At 40.8% G+C, this 13,731-nt stretch overlaps 1 protein-coding gene across 1 annotated transcript in view; it reads left to right on the top strand.

Moving 5' to 3' along the window:
* Positions 1–13,731, top strand: part of SERINC5 (serine incorporator 5) — a 99,828-nt gene that overhangs the window by 65,459 nt on the left and 20,638 nt on the right. The window contains exons 3-6 of the mRNA XM_019641074.1: positions 5,591–5,769; positions 6,252–6,334; positions 7,814–7,907; positions 13,230–13,441. Coding sequence (XP_019496619.1) covers positions 5,591–5,769; positions 6,252–6,334; positions 7,814–7,907; positions 13,230–13,441 — 568 coding nt within the window. The remainder of the gene's footprint in view (positions 1–5,590; positions 5,770–6,251; positions 6,335–7,813; positions 7,908–13,229; positions 13,442–13,731) is intronic.

Here is a 13,731-nt window from a genome sequence, read left to right as displayed (position 1 = left end):
CTCTGCCTTCATTTATAGGACACATCAAATCGGCAGACAGGATCTATCCATTCCATGGCCCCCAGTCCCCACTGCTGTTGCCTCATTGAAGACTTGCATAAGTTTTCACTGAAATTAGTTCTTACATCTCCTCAGGATCAGTAACTGGTGTGGTTCCTGTTTGTACCTTCCACCTTCGATGTTACCTAATTCTGTAAACAGAGATTGACATTAGCTAATCCCTGTTCCCCTTCTGTGGAAGAGCCCTTCATACCCTCAAATAAAGTCAGTCCCCTGGGAATTGTCTTGTTGAGATTAAAAGCTTACTGTTTATAGTTTGATTAGAGTTGTTTCCTGACTATCTAATTGTATTTGTGGCTGTTTGATCTGGATGGAAATGCTCATGATGGAGGAGCTGTGAGCATGCTCCCGAGATTCCGAGGAGTTACTGTTTGTGAGCGTGAAGTTCAATGATCAAATAAAACCAGTTTCAGGCATTGTAGTTCCACCTGTGGCTTTTAATAATGACACAATATAGACTTTTCTCTCTCTCTTTCTTTTTTTTTGGCTTAACTCACAAAAATTTATTTTCTCATATTTCTGGAGATTGGAAGTCCAAGATCAAGGTCTTGGCAGGTTTGGTTTCTCCGGAATTCTCTCGCCTTGGCTTGCAGATGGCCACCTTCTCACTGTGTCCTCATATGGCCTTTCCTTTGTGCCTAGACTTTTCTCTTAAAAATGTTTAGAAACCCAAAGAAAAGAGAAGCAAGTACTATTGGTGGTTTCTGTTTTTTTTAACAGCCCTCACATCCCACAAAGGGCCTCAACAACAATAACGTACTGAGACATGAGTCTTGGTTGCTTAGAGGCTGTGCCCAGGAGAATGGCAGCAGACTTTCGCGTTCCCCATTTCACAGCTTCTGTACATTGGGAGGTAACAGACGGACATTGCTGTCATGGACCCTGGAATTATTCCACAGAAGAAAATGAACTGTCTTAGAAAATTTGAGGACAAGTGGAATATCAGAAAGAGGAGAGGCAGACTGAGAGAGGCTCTTGATTCTGAAATTTATTTTCACATCAGGGGTGTTAAACAGATCTTGCAGATCTAGTTCTTCTAGTTTTCATGGTATTACTCATGCTGAGCTGCCCAAAGCTTTCTTTGCATCTTGGTTTCACTCAGTGCTCTAGAAATTTAATATAATGAAATGTAGGACTCATTAGCTTTGCTAACATGCCATTCTCATCTCTCCCAAATAATACTTTGATATTATAGGAGCATGACTCTCATCTTCTTCCTCTCCATTTCTCTAAGAACCACTCCCAGAGTCTATACTTTCTCTAAGCTTACAACATATGGGCCTCTGGCCAACTCGACCTGTAGGCCTTTCTGTAGCTCTTCTATTATATTTGCCTGAAATGGAGGTTTTTGGGGGGGCATAGCTAGCATCTCTCCTATGGAGACAAAATTATATGGATTGTCTTCTAGCTCCCATCCTTTTGAGCTTAATACTGTGTTGATGTTTTGAACATGTCTTCCATGATTTGGGAGTTCAGATGTATTTTCTTCTGGGTGGTGAATAGGTCTCCGAAAGACAAGTAAGTGAGTACTGTTTTTTGGAACGCATTTCTTATATAATTGACCTAGGGAAGGATTCATATTATTGAAAGTTACTCTGTATTTTTCAATACAAATCCTTTGGTAAAGTGAACAGAGCATTTACAGAGTTCTGAGATGTTCATTTTCTCCCATGTTTAAATCAGAATGCGTCATCCAGTCAGTGGTTCATGTAATGTGCCGGACTCCCTTCCCTTTTTGTAAAAAAGACTGTGCCGTAAAACTTAAGGAAGTTTACTTAATTGCACTATGGTGAGTGCTTTACAAGGATTAACTGATGGAGTTCTCAGCGCAATTTCACGAGGTGGGCAGCAGTATTATTTCATTGTACCGACAGGGCCACTGAGGCTCAGGGAAGATGTGTAATTTACCCAAGCTGGTGGAGTTAAGGTTGGCAGTGAGCTGTTTATCCTTCCTGATAATTTGTGGCTCTGCATTTGACTGCTTTGAGGGTTGGGAGGAAACTCCTTGCCCTCAGGTGTGTAGAGAACCAACATAGAAGCAGTGTCCTTGGATGCCCAGAGTCAGACTTAAGAGGCAACACCCTTAGCAGACCCACTCCTTTCCCCCCACAGGGTGGAATCTGTGTGTGTTGTATGTGTTCTTTTTCCAGAACTGGGATGGAGCTTGGAACAGCAAATATTTAAACAGAGCAAATTCCCCTTGTTAAACCTTGCCAGCTTTTTCAACTCGAGGTTCTCTGCCTAAAAATATTCAGTACTTGCTGAAGGCTGAATGAGTAAGTCACCCACAGAGCATAAAGCAGGCCTTAGTATTTGGAGCAGGGGGTTGTTTGCCCACTTTTATTTTGGATGAAATGTGCCATGCCACATACTCACCCTTTGATGGGCCTAAGGGCCTCTGGGAGCCTACAAGGGAGGGCATTTGTGGGGGTGAGAGGAGCGCAGGCCTCCTGACGTTAGCATTCTCCTTACAATGGATTTAGGAGGAGAGGAGAGGAAGTGGATTTGGGGTGGGAGATGGGGAAGAGCCTGAAGGTGAAAGATGGGGTAGTGTAGATGAAGGGGACCTACATACATGTAGGGGTGTGTGTGTGTGTGTGTGTGTGTCATGGATTAGCTTTACTGAAAGAGTGGGAGAAAGGCAGGAAGAAAGGAGTTAAATGAATATTATATATTCATTATATATATAATAAACCCCACATAAATAAAACAGCCTAATAAGTGAGGTAGGTGGTATCTCCATCGGTATAGTTTCTACAGATTTAGAACAGCTATCTCCTTGTTACTGGCACCACTCACGGATTGTAGCTGTTGTTTCTGATTAGAGGCTCTGAAACATTGACTTTGTGTGGGGTCCCCCATTACTTTAGCGTCTAAAGATTTTAACCCTGTGGTGAGTTTGCTTACTCACAATAAAACACAGTTAACAATTCAGACTCCTTCAGCAAGCACGTGGGGTCACTTCCTAAACCCTTGTGTCTAGTCCTAATTGCTGTCCTGAAGCAATTTCCAGGCCAGGCATTTTCACTCGAATGACCCAGGTATGACCCTTAAAAACAAACTTCTGATCTGTTCTTCCAGTTCTACTCTTTGTATTCTGCCAACTCTACTTCCCCTCCACCCCAAACAGCAATGTGTTCAAAGCAGAAAAGAACCCTCCACCCATCCTTCCCTTCATTCTTGTCATCCATACAGTCCTTCCACCTATGACTTCTACCTACAAAATTTCTATTGGGTTGTCGGAAAATTCATGGCGTGTTTTTTTCTTGTTTGCGTTGCAAAAATGCGTCATGACTTTGCCGACAACCCAATATTTTCCCTGCCAGTGGTTTATCTTCTTCACCCAGCCTTCTCACTTGCCTTCCTGCCTCAAACCTGTCCCGTTTGCAATATGTCCTCCACTTTGCAGCGAGAGGCATTCCAGCATAAATACTTGTTTTCCCTTTCCTACAGTCAGGGGCCAGACTTTTTAGCATGGCATACACCTGGCCCTTCCCAACAAGACCGTCCCCTCTTTTGAGCCTTGTCTCTTGTCAAGGAACACTTTTTTATTACAAGTATGTGCCATGTGATATTTAGTCTAAGTATGTCCTAAATACTGTACGGTACATATTTATGCTAAGAAATTAGTCATTGTTTATCTGAAATTCAAATTTAATGGGACATTCTGTGTTTTATCTGGCAGCCCTACACATAGGTTACTTTGTTTTGTAGCCTAGTCAAAAATACATTAGTGTTTCTCTTTATGCATTTACATCTTGCCCTGATCTAAAAAAATTGCACTGGTAAGAACTTGCTGGCACAAAACATTTGATGTGTCTATGTAATCTTTCTTATCTGTTTATGAAAATGGAGCTGTACTAACAGGATCTCAGTAACAATGCATTTTTGCCTGAGTCAGTAATTTGGAAAAGCATGTTTGAGATTCAGGTATAGTAATAACTGCAGGCCTTTTCTGAGAGGAGGGAATCCGCATTCAGGAAGACGAACTCCAATTAAATTTAGTCTTCCTTTTGTTTATGGAAATCATAATAGCCTCAGTTATTATTGTTGCTTTAAGATTTTTTTCTGGAGAAGAAACGAAATCAATCATGCTTCAGTTTTACCTCCAGCTTTGTGTCATTTTTCTTTCTCTGCAATGTTTTTTGTCTTGTGAATAACAACTATAATGTGATGTCCAACTTATTTTCTGTTCTAGAGTGTGTTCAATTGATGTAAATAAGAATCAAGGTTTTTTTAATCACTGACTAAAATCCTTATTTTCTTACGTTAACAGAAATGTACTACCTGTTCTTATTATGTAAGGTATTAATTATTCTGATAATGTTAATAGGTTTCAGATTGAAACCTTCTGATGAGACTAGAATAAACTATTGTCAACATTTCTCAGAAGAGGAAGACGCATAAATAAAGAGCTCAGTGGATCAAGAAAAAACTTCACAGCCAATTCACAGAGAAAACTACAGTTAACCATAAATTTAAGAAAAGAAGTAAACCTTACTAGTAATGAGAAATGGACTTTAAAACAAGATAGTGGTTTGTTTGTTTTTTATCTTTAAAGTGAATATTCAGGTTGGGAACTTGAGCAGTCTCAGATATTACCAGTGGGATATAAATTGGTACAGCCTTTGAAAGTGTGATTTGACTATCTCTTGAAATTTCAAAATTTAGATACTACCCTTACTTGACCCATTGAGGAGTCTGTCCTGTATAAATAATGGCACATGTGCAATGAGGCATGCACAACAGTGTTGATCGAATCAGTGTTTCTAATAGCAAAAAACAAATACACAAAACAAAATCCCCACCCCACCCCAACAAGATCAATGTGGGAATGCTTATGAATCTTAATCTAACCTTGCTATAGAACATTATATGGTGGTTAAAAAAGAATGGGGTGGGATTTTATGTATTAATAGGGAAAGATCTCCATTGCTTATTGTTAATTGGAAAAAAATGTATTGCAGAACAATACATATACTCTTTGACTTATAGCTGTTTGTGTGTGTGTGTGTATATACCCACACACAAACACACAGTGTATATGGTACCATACAAGGGTATGTGTATGTATATGTTGTGTATACATATGGGGGTATATATACATACATACGTACACACACACAAACACACATTTATATATCTATAACTTAATAAATATTCACCAAATTATTAAGTCTCCTGAGGAGAGGACAGTGACATTTTGGGGTGGGAGTCAAGGAAGTCTCCCACTTTTTAGTCTATATATTTATGCTTTTCAATAAAAATATACCCATGTATTACAAGTGTAATTTTTAAAAATTCTGATGCTGGATTTCAGAGTTCATTTGGGGTTATGAGCAGTGTATCTTTTAAAAAGATTCAGAGAAAATTAGGACAAAACTTTTGGAAAAGGGCCTTTCTTCTCAGTATTTGTTTCTCTGTGCACACGGTACATGTCCACATTGGAATCTGACTTGTAGGCTAAAGGAGCACTTCACGACAGCCCATTTACCCAGTTTTAACAGATGACTTTTCTCTTTTTCCTCAGATTCCTTTTTATGAAGACATTTGTAAAGGCATTAAAGCTGGTGACACCTGTGAGACGCTGGTAGGGTATTCTGCGGTGTATCGAGTCTGCTTTGGAATGGCCTGTTTTTTCTTTATCTTCTGCCTCCTGACGTTTAATATTAGCAACAGCAAAAGTTGCAGAGCCTATATTCACAATGGGTAAGCCTTCGGTCTTCGTTGGGATATTTTCCCCTTTCCGTATATTCAGAACAGTATTCTAGGACCACTTCTACTCATCAGATCCTCTAACTGCTCTTCCTCTCGTTGAAATTGACACTGATTTTAGGGAAGGCGGTCCTTATCCTTGTCTCCACGTGGTGGCCTAAGAATTAGAACCCTGTTTGTAACACTGGCGCCGTAATAAGAAATGCAGGGAAGACAAGAGTTAATTTCTTGTACCAAGACCTTTCCCCAGGTCATTTCCACCCCTGCAATAAAACGGTGTTTTGCACAGTCAGAGGCCATGCTGAGTCTCTCTAATTATGGGAAAAGAAAGTCTCCAGTCACTTAATTACTTCCCCGCGATTTGTAGAGAACAGTACCAGTGGCAGAATCGCGGATCGACATGCTTACCTTGTAAAAGGCCTTTTGTCCTTCCTTGAATATCATTTAAATACATTTCCTCTTTTTTTCCCTTCCAGCTTTTGGTTCTTCAAGCTTCTGCTGTTGGGGGCCATGTGCTCAGGAGCTTTCTTCATTCCAGATCAGGAGACCTTTCTGAATGGTACAAATGGGGTATTTGGGGTACCTATTTATTTTGTTTTTACCCATTTTATAAAATTGTTCAAAAGTGTAGTCCAGGGTGCCTTTCATATTTCAAATTACTGGTTTTCTTGTGGCTTAAAAAAAAAGCCCTAACCTACCCACACTTTATCCACTCTCAGTACTCCCTGTCCCCCTCCTTTTCCTGCCATCTTACCCTTTCCCCCACTCCCTCCCTTCCTGGCTGGTTACCGGGAGGACCTTTAGTTACTCAGCAGGCTGAAGAATTGAAATGATCATTTTAAGGTTATTGACCTGAAGGGAAAATGAGGCACTTAAAATTTGTTTGAAAACCAGTTTAGCATGTCAGCCTGACACCACCAGCCATGTTGGAAGAGGCTCTGGAGACCTTGTTCTTTCTAAGTACTGCCCAGAACATCTGGGGCACAGGACTTCTCAGCAGCTTTCATCGGGTGCAGCTATAATGCGTAAGAAAGGCATCCTCTAGTCTGTTTCTAAACTTACCATATATGAAACTGTATAACACTGAATTATATTCCACATTGATAGAACCTACCAAAATTAATTTAATAGGACCCCTTTTTGTCATAGCTAAAACAGAGGACCCTTCTTCATATGAGCTAGGGAGGAAAAAAAAGTCTGAATTTCAGTGGTTCAAAAGATTGTTCAACCCAAATGAATTCTCTTTAATAATTAAGATAGTAAAAGTATCCACACTGTGTCAGTTCATAAGGAATAGCCGTAGACCCACAGATAGTCACAAATAGTCCAGCTAGCTTGTCAAGGTCACATCAGTTTTATGTACTCCTTAAGGAAGTTACATCCAAGCCTTGTTTTTACCTAAAATGCTGTTAACTGGTTTTCTCTTCCCTGCAGATGCGCTTTTATGTGTTAAAATATCTTTAGAATAGAAAGGAACATAGCAGTCCTCTAGTCTAGTTCAGTCATTTTTATAGACCAACTGTCACCCAGGAATGTGACTTGGCAAGGTTAGAGCTTCTTTGTGACAGAGCTAGAAGTAGACTCTGAGTCCTTGGCCCCTAAGTCTAAACCTCATTTCCACACTAAACACTGGTGGCTCCCTAGCCAATAAAATTAGAACCCTTGATTTTTCTGGCAATGTGTTGTTACTTTTTACATTGCAGATTGTGATGACTTTATGAATCACTGCATCTGTTAGAATATCTGCCAGTTATAGCATGGAGGTTAAGCTGGGAAGTTCCAGAGGCAAACTGTCTGTATTTACATCCCAGCTACACCCTTTGCTGGCTATGGGCCCCTGTCAGCTTATGTAGACTCAGTTTTTCTCATCTATCAAGTGGGTTTAACAGTAGTACCTACCTTTATACGATTGTGTAGGAATTAAATATGTTGCAGGGTCAGTGAGCATGCGGTAAAAATGGAGTGTAGTCATTCCTCCCTTTTGAGCTAACACTTGGAACAATTATATCCTCTCTTCTTGGGTCCTCTTCTTTTGCAGCCTGGCGCTATGTGGGAGCCATCGGAGCCTTCATCTTTATAGGCATCCAGCTCTTCCTGCTTGTGGACTTTGCACATAAATGGAATAAGAACTGGTATGTGCATTTATATCTTCCAAGTGAACACATTCACTGACTCAGAGACACTGCCCACAGTGCCGTGTTGATAAAGGCTCCCCTATGAGTTGGACGGGCAGGGATCGGCAGCCTCCTCACAACGAGAACAGTTTTTCAGGCCTTCGCCTTTCTCTCCAGCTCTTTGGACCTCTTCCTTTACTGTTCTCACCCATACCATTTTTCTGTCCTTTTTCCCTCTCCTCCTTCTACTTCATTTCTTTACACTTTTTGGCACGCTTTCCCTCTGCACTCTCTCATTTGGGCCCTAAGTCAGCCGATGGTGTGACTTAGACACGCCCAACCCCATCGCTGGCACCTCTCTGCCCTGGCTCTGTGGTTGTGTTGTTGGCTGAAAACTTGGGCAGGTTTTACCTTACACTCCCATCCTTAGGAGATTAAAAAAAAAGTATTTTGGAGTTGGATGTTCACTTTCTGTGAAGAATATGCAATGCAATAGTTCTTAAAAAAAAATTTGTGTGTGTGTGTGTTCTCAACTGCTTAAGAATGGAAGGACCCCTTCATTAGGAAGATCTGTTGACCTTAGAAAGCCATCCTGCATTTTAAAAACCTAAATTCTTTCTAAGTGCCTTGAAAATAGAATTCATATCCCAGGATAAGTGGGAAATGCCAAACTATTAATCGCTAGTTTTTATTCTTACTGAGCCACATTGAGGAAATAACAACCAAACATGGGTCCAGCCCCTTGAGGGCTACGGCCAAGGCAACTCTCTCTTTGTGACTCTGGACAACGCACTTAGCAGTCTTCTGTCTTACTTTACTTATAAAATATGCATTGAAATTACTACCTGTTGTACTCAGTAAGGCTTTCGTTATTTTGTAGATTTTGTAGGCATCATGTTACTTTATACTGTATTGGGAGAAAACTATTAGAAAGTTCTATATGAATGTGAATTTCATTTTTTTTTATTTGGGGCAAAACACAATGTACTTTCCAAATTCTCTCCGTTCTTTTCATTCTGATTATATTCCTCAGCTTGGCAGTAGTAGTTGTGTTCATTTTGTTGTTGTTGTTATTATTTTTTAAAGATCAAATCATGAGATGCATGGTGAAAAGATAGTGTTAATCATTTTATTATTTGGTAAATATTGGAGTAAGAACCCAAATGCTTATGGCCAATTTTTTAAATGTTTGCAGCACATTGAATAGTCATGTAAATAGTACTACAGATATGTTTTAGTATGTTTTCAAGCTTTAATCTCTATGATAATACAGATTTCTAAGTCTGCGTTGTGCCCATATCTATGTTAGTGCGTGCTGTCCTGCTTTTTGAGTCATCCCTGAAACCTAGTCATTTATGTCTGGGGTCTGCACTAGGTCTTATTTTGAGGCAGCAAAGTTTTCCTAAAGATAAGTCAAATGGGTGACTATAGTTTTGTGTAACCCTGTTTTCTCAGTTGTGCAGAAGAAATATGCACAATATGTTAGAAATGCATTTTAATTGATTATATATCACTCTTTCCATATTCCTTAATTGCACTTTCACTCTTAATTTTTTATTAGACAACATAAATATGCCATCCTAAATTTTTCACAAAGATACTTCAACTAGGGAATTTCATGGTCAAAGAATAACATCTTTGATGTTGAGTGCCTAATTTGCCCATTAAATAGTATGTTCTATGGAGACTACTTCACTCTGATTTTAATGTTTTGATTGATTCTGAAGCCATTTGCTGGGACTAATTATCGATGCCAACTTTTAATAGGCGTTTTGGAAGAGTTTGGTTGCTTTAAAAACTTTCCAGAAACCACGCAATAAGAATGGTCTAAGTGCTTTGCAACAAATGATGTCGCTGTTGTTGTCTGGCCTTTGAGGACAATAAAATGGCCCAATAAAATCTCTTTTGTCAACATACTCATTGTTGGTTGGTTTGCATAAAATTAGGATTAAGCTAGGAAGCTCACTAATATTGTTATTTTCATGTAAAGTCATCCAATTTAGAGTTTTTGCTGTGTGTTTAAACAGAGACTCCTGCTTACCTTCCCTTTTCCCTTTTTTTTTTTTTCCTCTCTTATTGTAAAGTATTGAGAAGTTGAAGACCCCTAAGGCAGTAGGGTTGGAAGGCTGTGGGCCTGGAAACCAGACTGCAGATTTTTATGTCCCTCACTCTCTAGCTTGCTATTGCACATGAGGCCTATCCTCCCACCTCTCTGACTTCAGTTTTCATAGCCGTAAAATGATGTATTTTTTTAATGGTGTTTAATGTGTTTTTTTCTCTTCTTAAAAGACAAACTAAAGCTTATTAAAAAATTGAAGTGTTTATTTGAGCAACGATCTATTTGAATCTGGCAGCATCCAATCTAGCAGATAGAATGGCGCTCTGAGGAACTGTACAGAATGAAAGACTTCTATAAACAGAAGGGAGCTGGAAAGTTATGCGAGGCAAGAAATACCTTGGTAATTGCAAGGTCACTTTCACTTAGGCGATGGCAGGGGTCAGCTCATGCTGATCAGGTGATTCCTAATTGACTGGTTTAAGATTACGTTTCTGGGAGAGCTGAAACTATTAATTAAATTGTCTTGGCTTGGTGTCTTAGCATAAGTTGTCTTAGCGTAAGTCCATCGTTTGGAGCCTGTGGTCTTGTTTTTAACACGTTCTTGCTCACATTTTGTGATTTGAAGTGTCAATTCTGTATCAAAACTGAAATAAAAAATATATCCAGGTACTTCTGATGAAGACCCACTTTCTAAATTTTCTAGATTTTCAGTTCATGTTGTTTTGGGGTTTTGTTTACTCCCAGCTCTCACCCCAAGCCTGAGCCCAGCCAACCCTCCCAGCCTGTACCTGCTTGCTGCTGGGTTGTGCACTGTGCCTTTTTACCTGATTCTTTTTTAATCCCCATTCACGTGCGTCTCATGTTGCATTTATTCAGTGTGGGTGTTAACTATGTGACAGGCATCAAGACTGGGAAGATAAGTAAGTGAGGGCACTTATTTGGGATGTCTGTAAAAACAGGACATCATCAGGAGGACTCAGTGAACCTGGAGCAGCAGGAAAGCAGGTACTCTGCTCACACTGCTGCAGACTGTTATTTTGCTGCAATTGACAGTCCTTGCGCCAGTATGTTCATTAAGTACCTGTTACTTGCCAGCCCCACGCAGTAGGGGAACAGCAGTGAACACAACCATGTCTCCCTCTGTGGAGCTTACATCCTTCTTGAGGGAGAGGGGAGAGATAAGCAACCTGACTGATTGAGCAAATAAGTAATAAGCTCAATGGCGAAAAGTGCTCTGGAGGAGAAAGATAACGGTGCGGGAGTTGGGGAGAGCAGGGCAGGGAAAGGCTTCCTGATAAGGTGTGAGGGAGATGAAGGAAGTGGGGGAGAGCCTGAGGCAGGACTCTGCTGGGCCCTGCTGTGCTTGTGTAAGGAGCAAAGGAGCATCCACTGCGGCTGGACCCCAGTGGAGAGGGACGGGTGCCAGAGATGAAATCTGAGGTGGCACTGGGCCAGATCATATATGAAATGGAAGGGCATGTAATCTAATATATATCTTAAGCTGAGAAAAGATTAGAGGGAGTCAGAAGTGCAAGTAAGGAGGCAGTGGGAGATAATCCAGTGGAGAGATGACGTAGCTCGGAGCCAGATGTTCGCAGCAGTCACATCTGATACATTCTGAAGTTGAAACTAGCAGAATTTGCTGACAGTGATGTCATGGCAGCAGGGGAGGGGGAGAAGCAGGGAGAGAAAACCAGCAATCAAGAGCAAAGGCAGTTCTTCATCTCTCCCCTGACCTGCCCTCCTCCAGGGTGGAGTTGCCATTTTCTGAGGTTGGGAAGGTCCTAGAAGAGTAGGTTTAGGGGATGGAGGCTTGAAGGTTGGGAAGTTAGTCTGAACATGCTAATTTTAACATGCTGATTAGACCTCGAAGTGGGGACACTGAACAGTTGGAGTTGAGGGGAGAGGTTAGGGGTGAAGATTTAACTTTCAGAATAGAAGCATAAATTAACTATAAGAAAGTTCTTCATATATTCATAGCATAACTCCAAAAACTAGTGAAGAAACAGTTGGACCCCACCCACACACTGGTCAGCAGTGTTTACCTTTTTCTAGGTAATTCATTCTCTCTGTCATCAATTACTATTTGGCTCCTAGATCCCCCCTCCCACTCCCCACCCTACCCCCCAGTCTCATTTTCTCTTCATTTCCTTTGAGTGCCTTTTATGTTGGAATAATTCTGTGGTCATTGGAGTGCCTGGCTCAGTTTCAGGAATAGAATTGTCATTATCATTTTGGCCTTCCCTCCCTATTTTCTTTGTCTCTGGCTGCAGAAAGTTTTTCATCATTAAAATATTTTCGCTGCGTTGCTTGAACACTTTCCAGTTTTGTGAAAACATTAAGCAAATTGCTTTCTCTGAAGGTTTGTGAGACTGTGGTTAAAAAGGGCAATTGAATCATAAGGCAGATGACAGTGATTCAGCCCGTTCTTCCTGTTGTTGTTCTGTCCTCTTCATGCGTTGATGAACGCTCTTTTATTTGTTCTGAACAATTTCCGTAGATTGTTAAACCACCACTTACGTCCCCCATCCCTTTATTAATATTTATGTAAACTAGAAAGCACGTTACTGCCCTCTTCCAGATTCTTCACTATAAATCTCATAAAATTTTTACTCTTTTCCTGGCTGATTTTACTCTCTACTTTTTTTTTTTAATGTCAAATTCTCTTTTAATCATACTTGGCACTGTTTTGGAGAAGCAGTGCTATTACAGATCCTCCCATTCAGTGCAGGGATGGAAGAGCTGAGGTCAGCCAGTCTTTCTCTGAGTGGACTTAATTTGCTTCTCTCCCTAAAGACAAGATGGGCTTCAGGAAGAGCTGCTGACAGCACCTGGAGTAGGAAACTGTGGCACCTCCAGTCTCTTGTGTTTATAGGGAAAATTTGAAGTGAGCTCTAGCCAAGAGCCACTTTTCAATACTGCCAAAACCCGTCCCAGGGTACTTGACATTCATAGTGGGGGAGCTAGAGTAAAATCTGTGGATATTTCGTTTAGCTGATGAATGCACTTGAGGCCAAAGCAGAATTCTTTGAGTATTTAGGGAAAAAAATTCTAAGCTTGAACCAGTAAGTTCTTGCATATTTACCTGAACCTTTTAGCTTTGATGGAGCAGAGTGTTTGGTAAAATAATGTCTTCGGGACAACTCGATTATGATAGTCTGGGGCTTGACAGCATCAGTGAATGCCTGAAGGATGATAAATGTGGTCAGAATCCATTGTGTCCTTTACTGATTTGTCTTCTCTCCCCCTCCCCCCCTCTTATTCACTTCCTGGGAAAACAGGACTGCAGGCACAGTTCACAACAAGCTGTGGTACGCCTCTCTGGCCCTGGTGACACTCATCATGTACTCCATTGCCACTGGAGGCTTGATTTTGATGGCAGTGTTTTATACACAGAAAGATGGCTGCATGGAAAACAAAATTCTCCTGGGGGTAAATGGAGGCCTGTGTCTGCTTATTTCACTGGTAGCCATCTCGCCCTGTGTCCAAGATCGTAAGCACAGTTGTTGTTTTTTCCATTCTTCCTTATTTATATTATAATTGTTTTTGAGCAAACTCAATAAAAAAAAAAATGATGATCATTCCTTAATTTACCGGGGATGGGTCAGCAATAGGAATGGTGGGACTCCAGTCTTCTGTTCATATCCCATGCTTGAGCTGAACGTTATCATCAAGCACGCCTCATGTCAAGAAAGATCTGAGGGCCGGCTGAGTGGCGCGATGGTTAAGAGCTGGCTTGGAACGCCAGAGGGCCCCGGTTCGGATCCCACATATGAGGGCCAG

This window comes from Hipposideros armiger, unplaced genomic scaffold (assembly GCF_001890085.2).
Source record: "Hipposideros armiger isolate ML-2016 unplaced genomic scaffold, ASM189008v1 scaffold_55, whole genome shotgun sequence".
Lineage (NCBI taxonomy): Eukaryota > Metazoa > Chordata > Mammalia > Chiroptera > Hipposideridae > Hipposideros > Hipposideros armiger.
The sequence above is the reverse complement of the archived record's forward strand: the minus strand, read 5'-3'. Positions and strand labels throughout refer to the sequence as shown.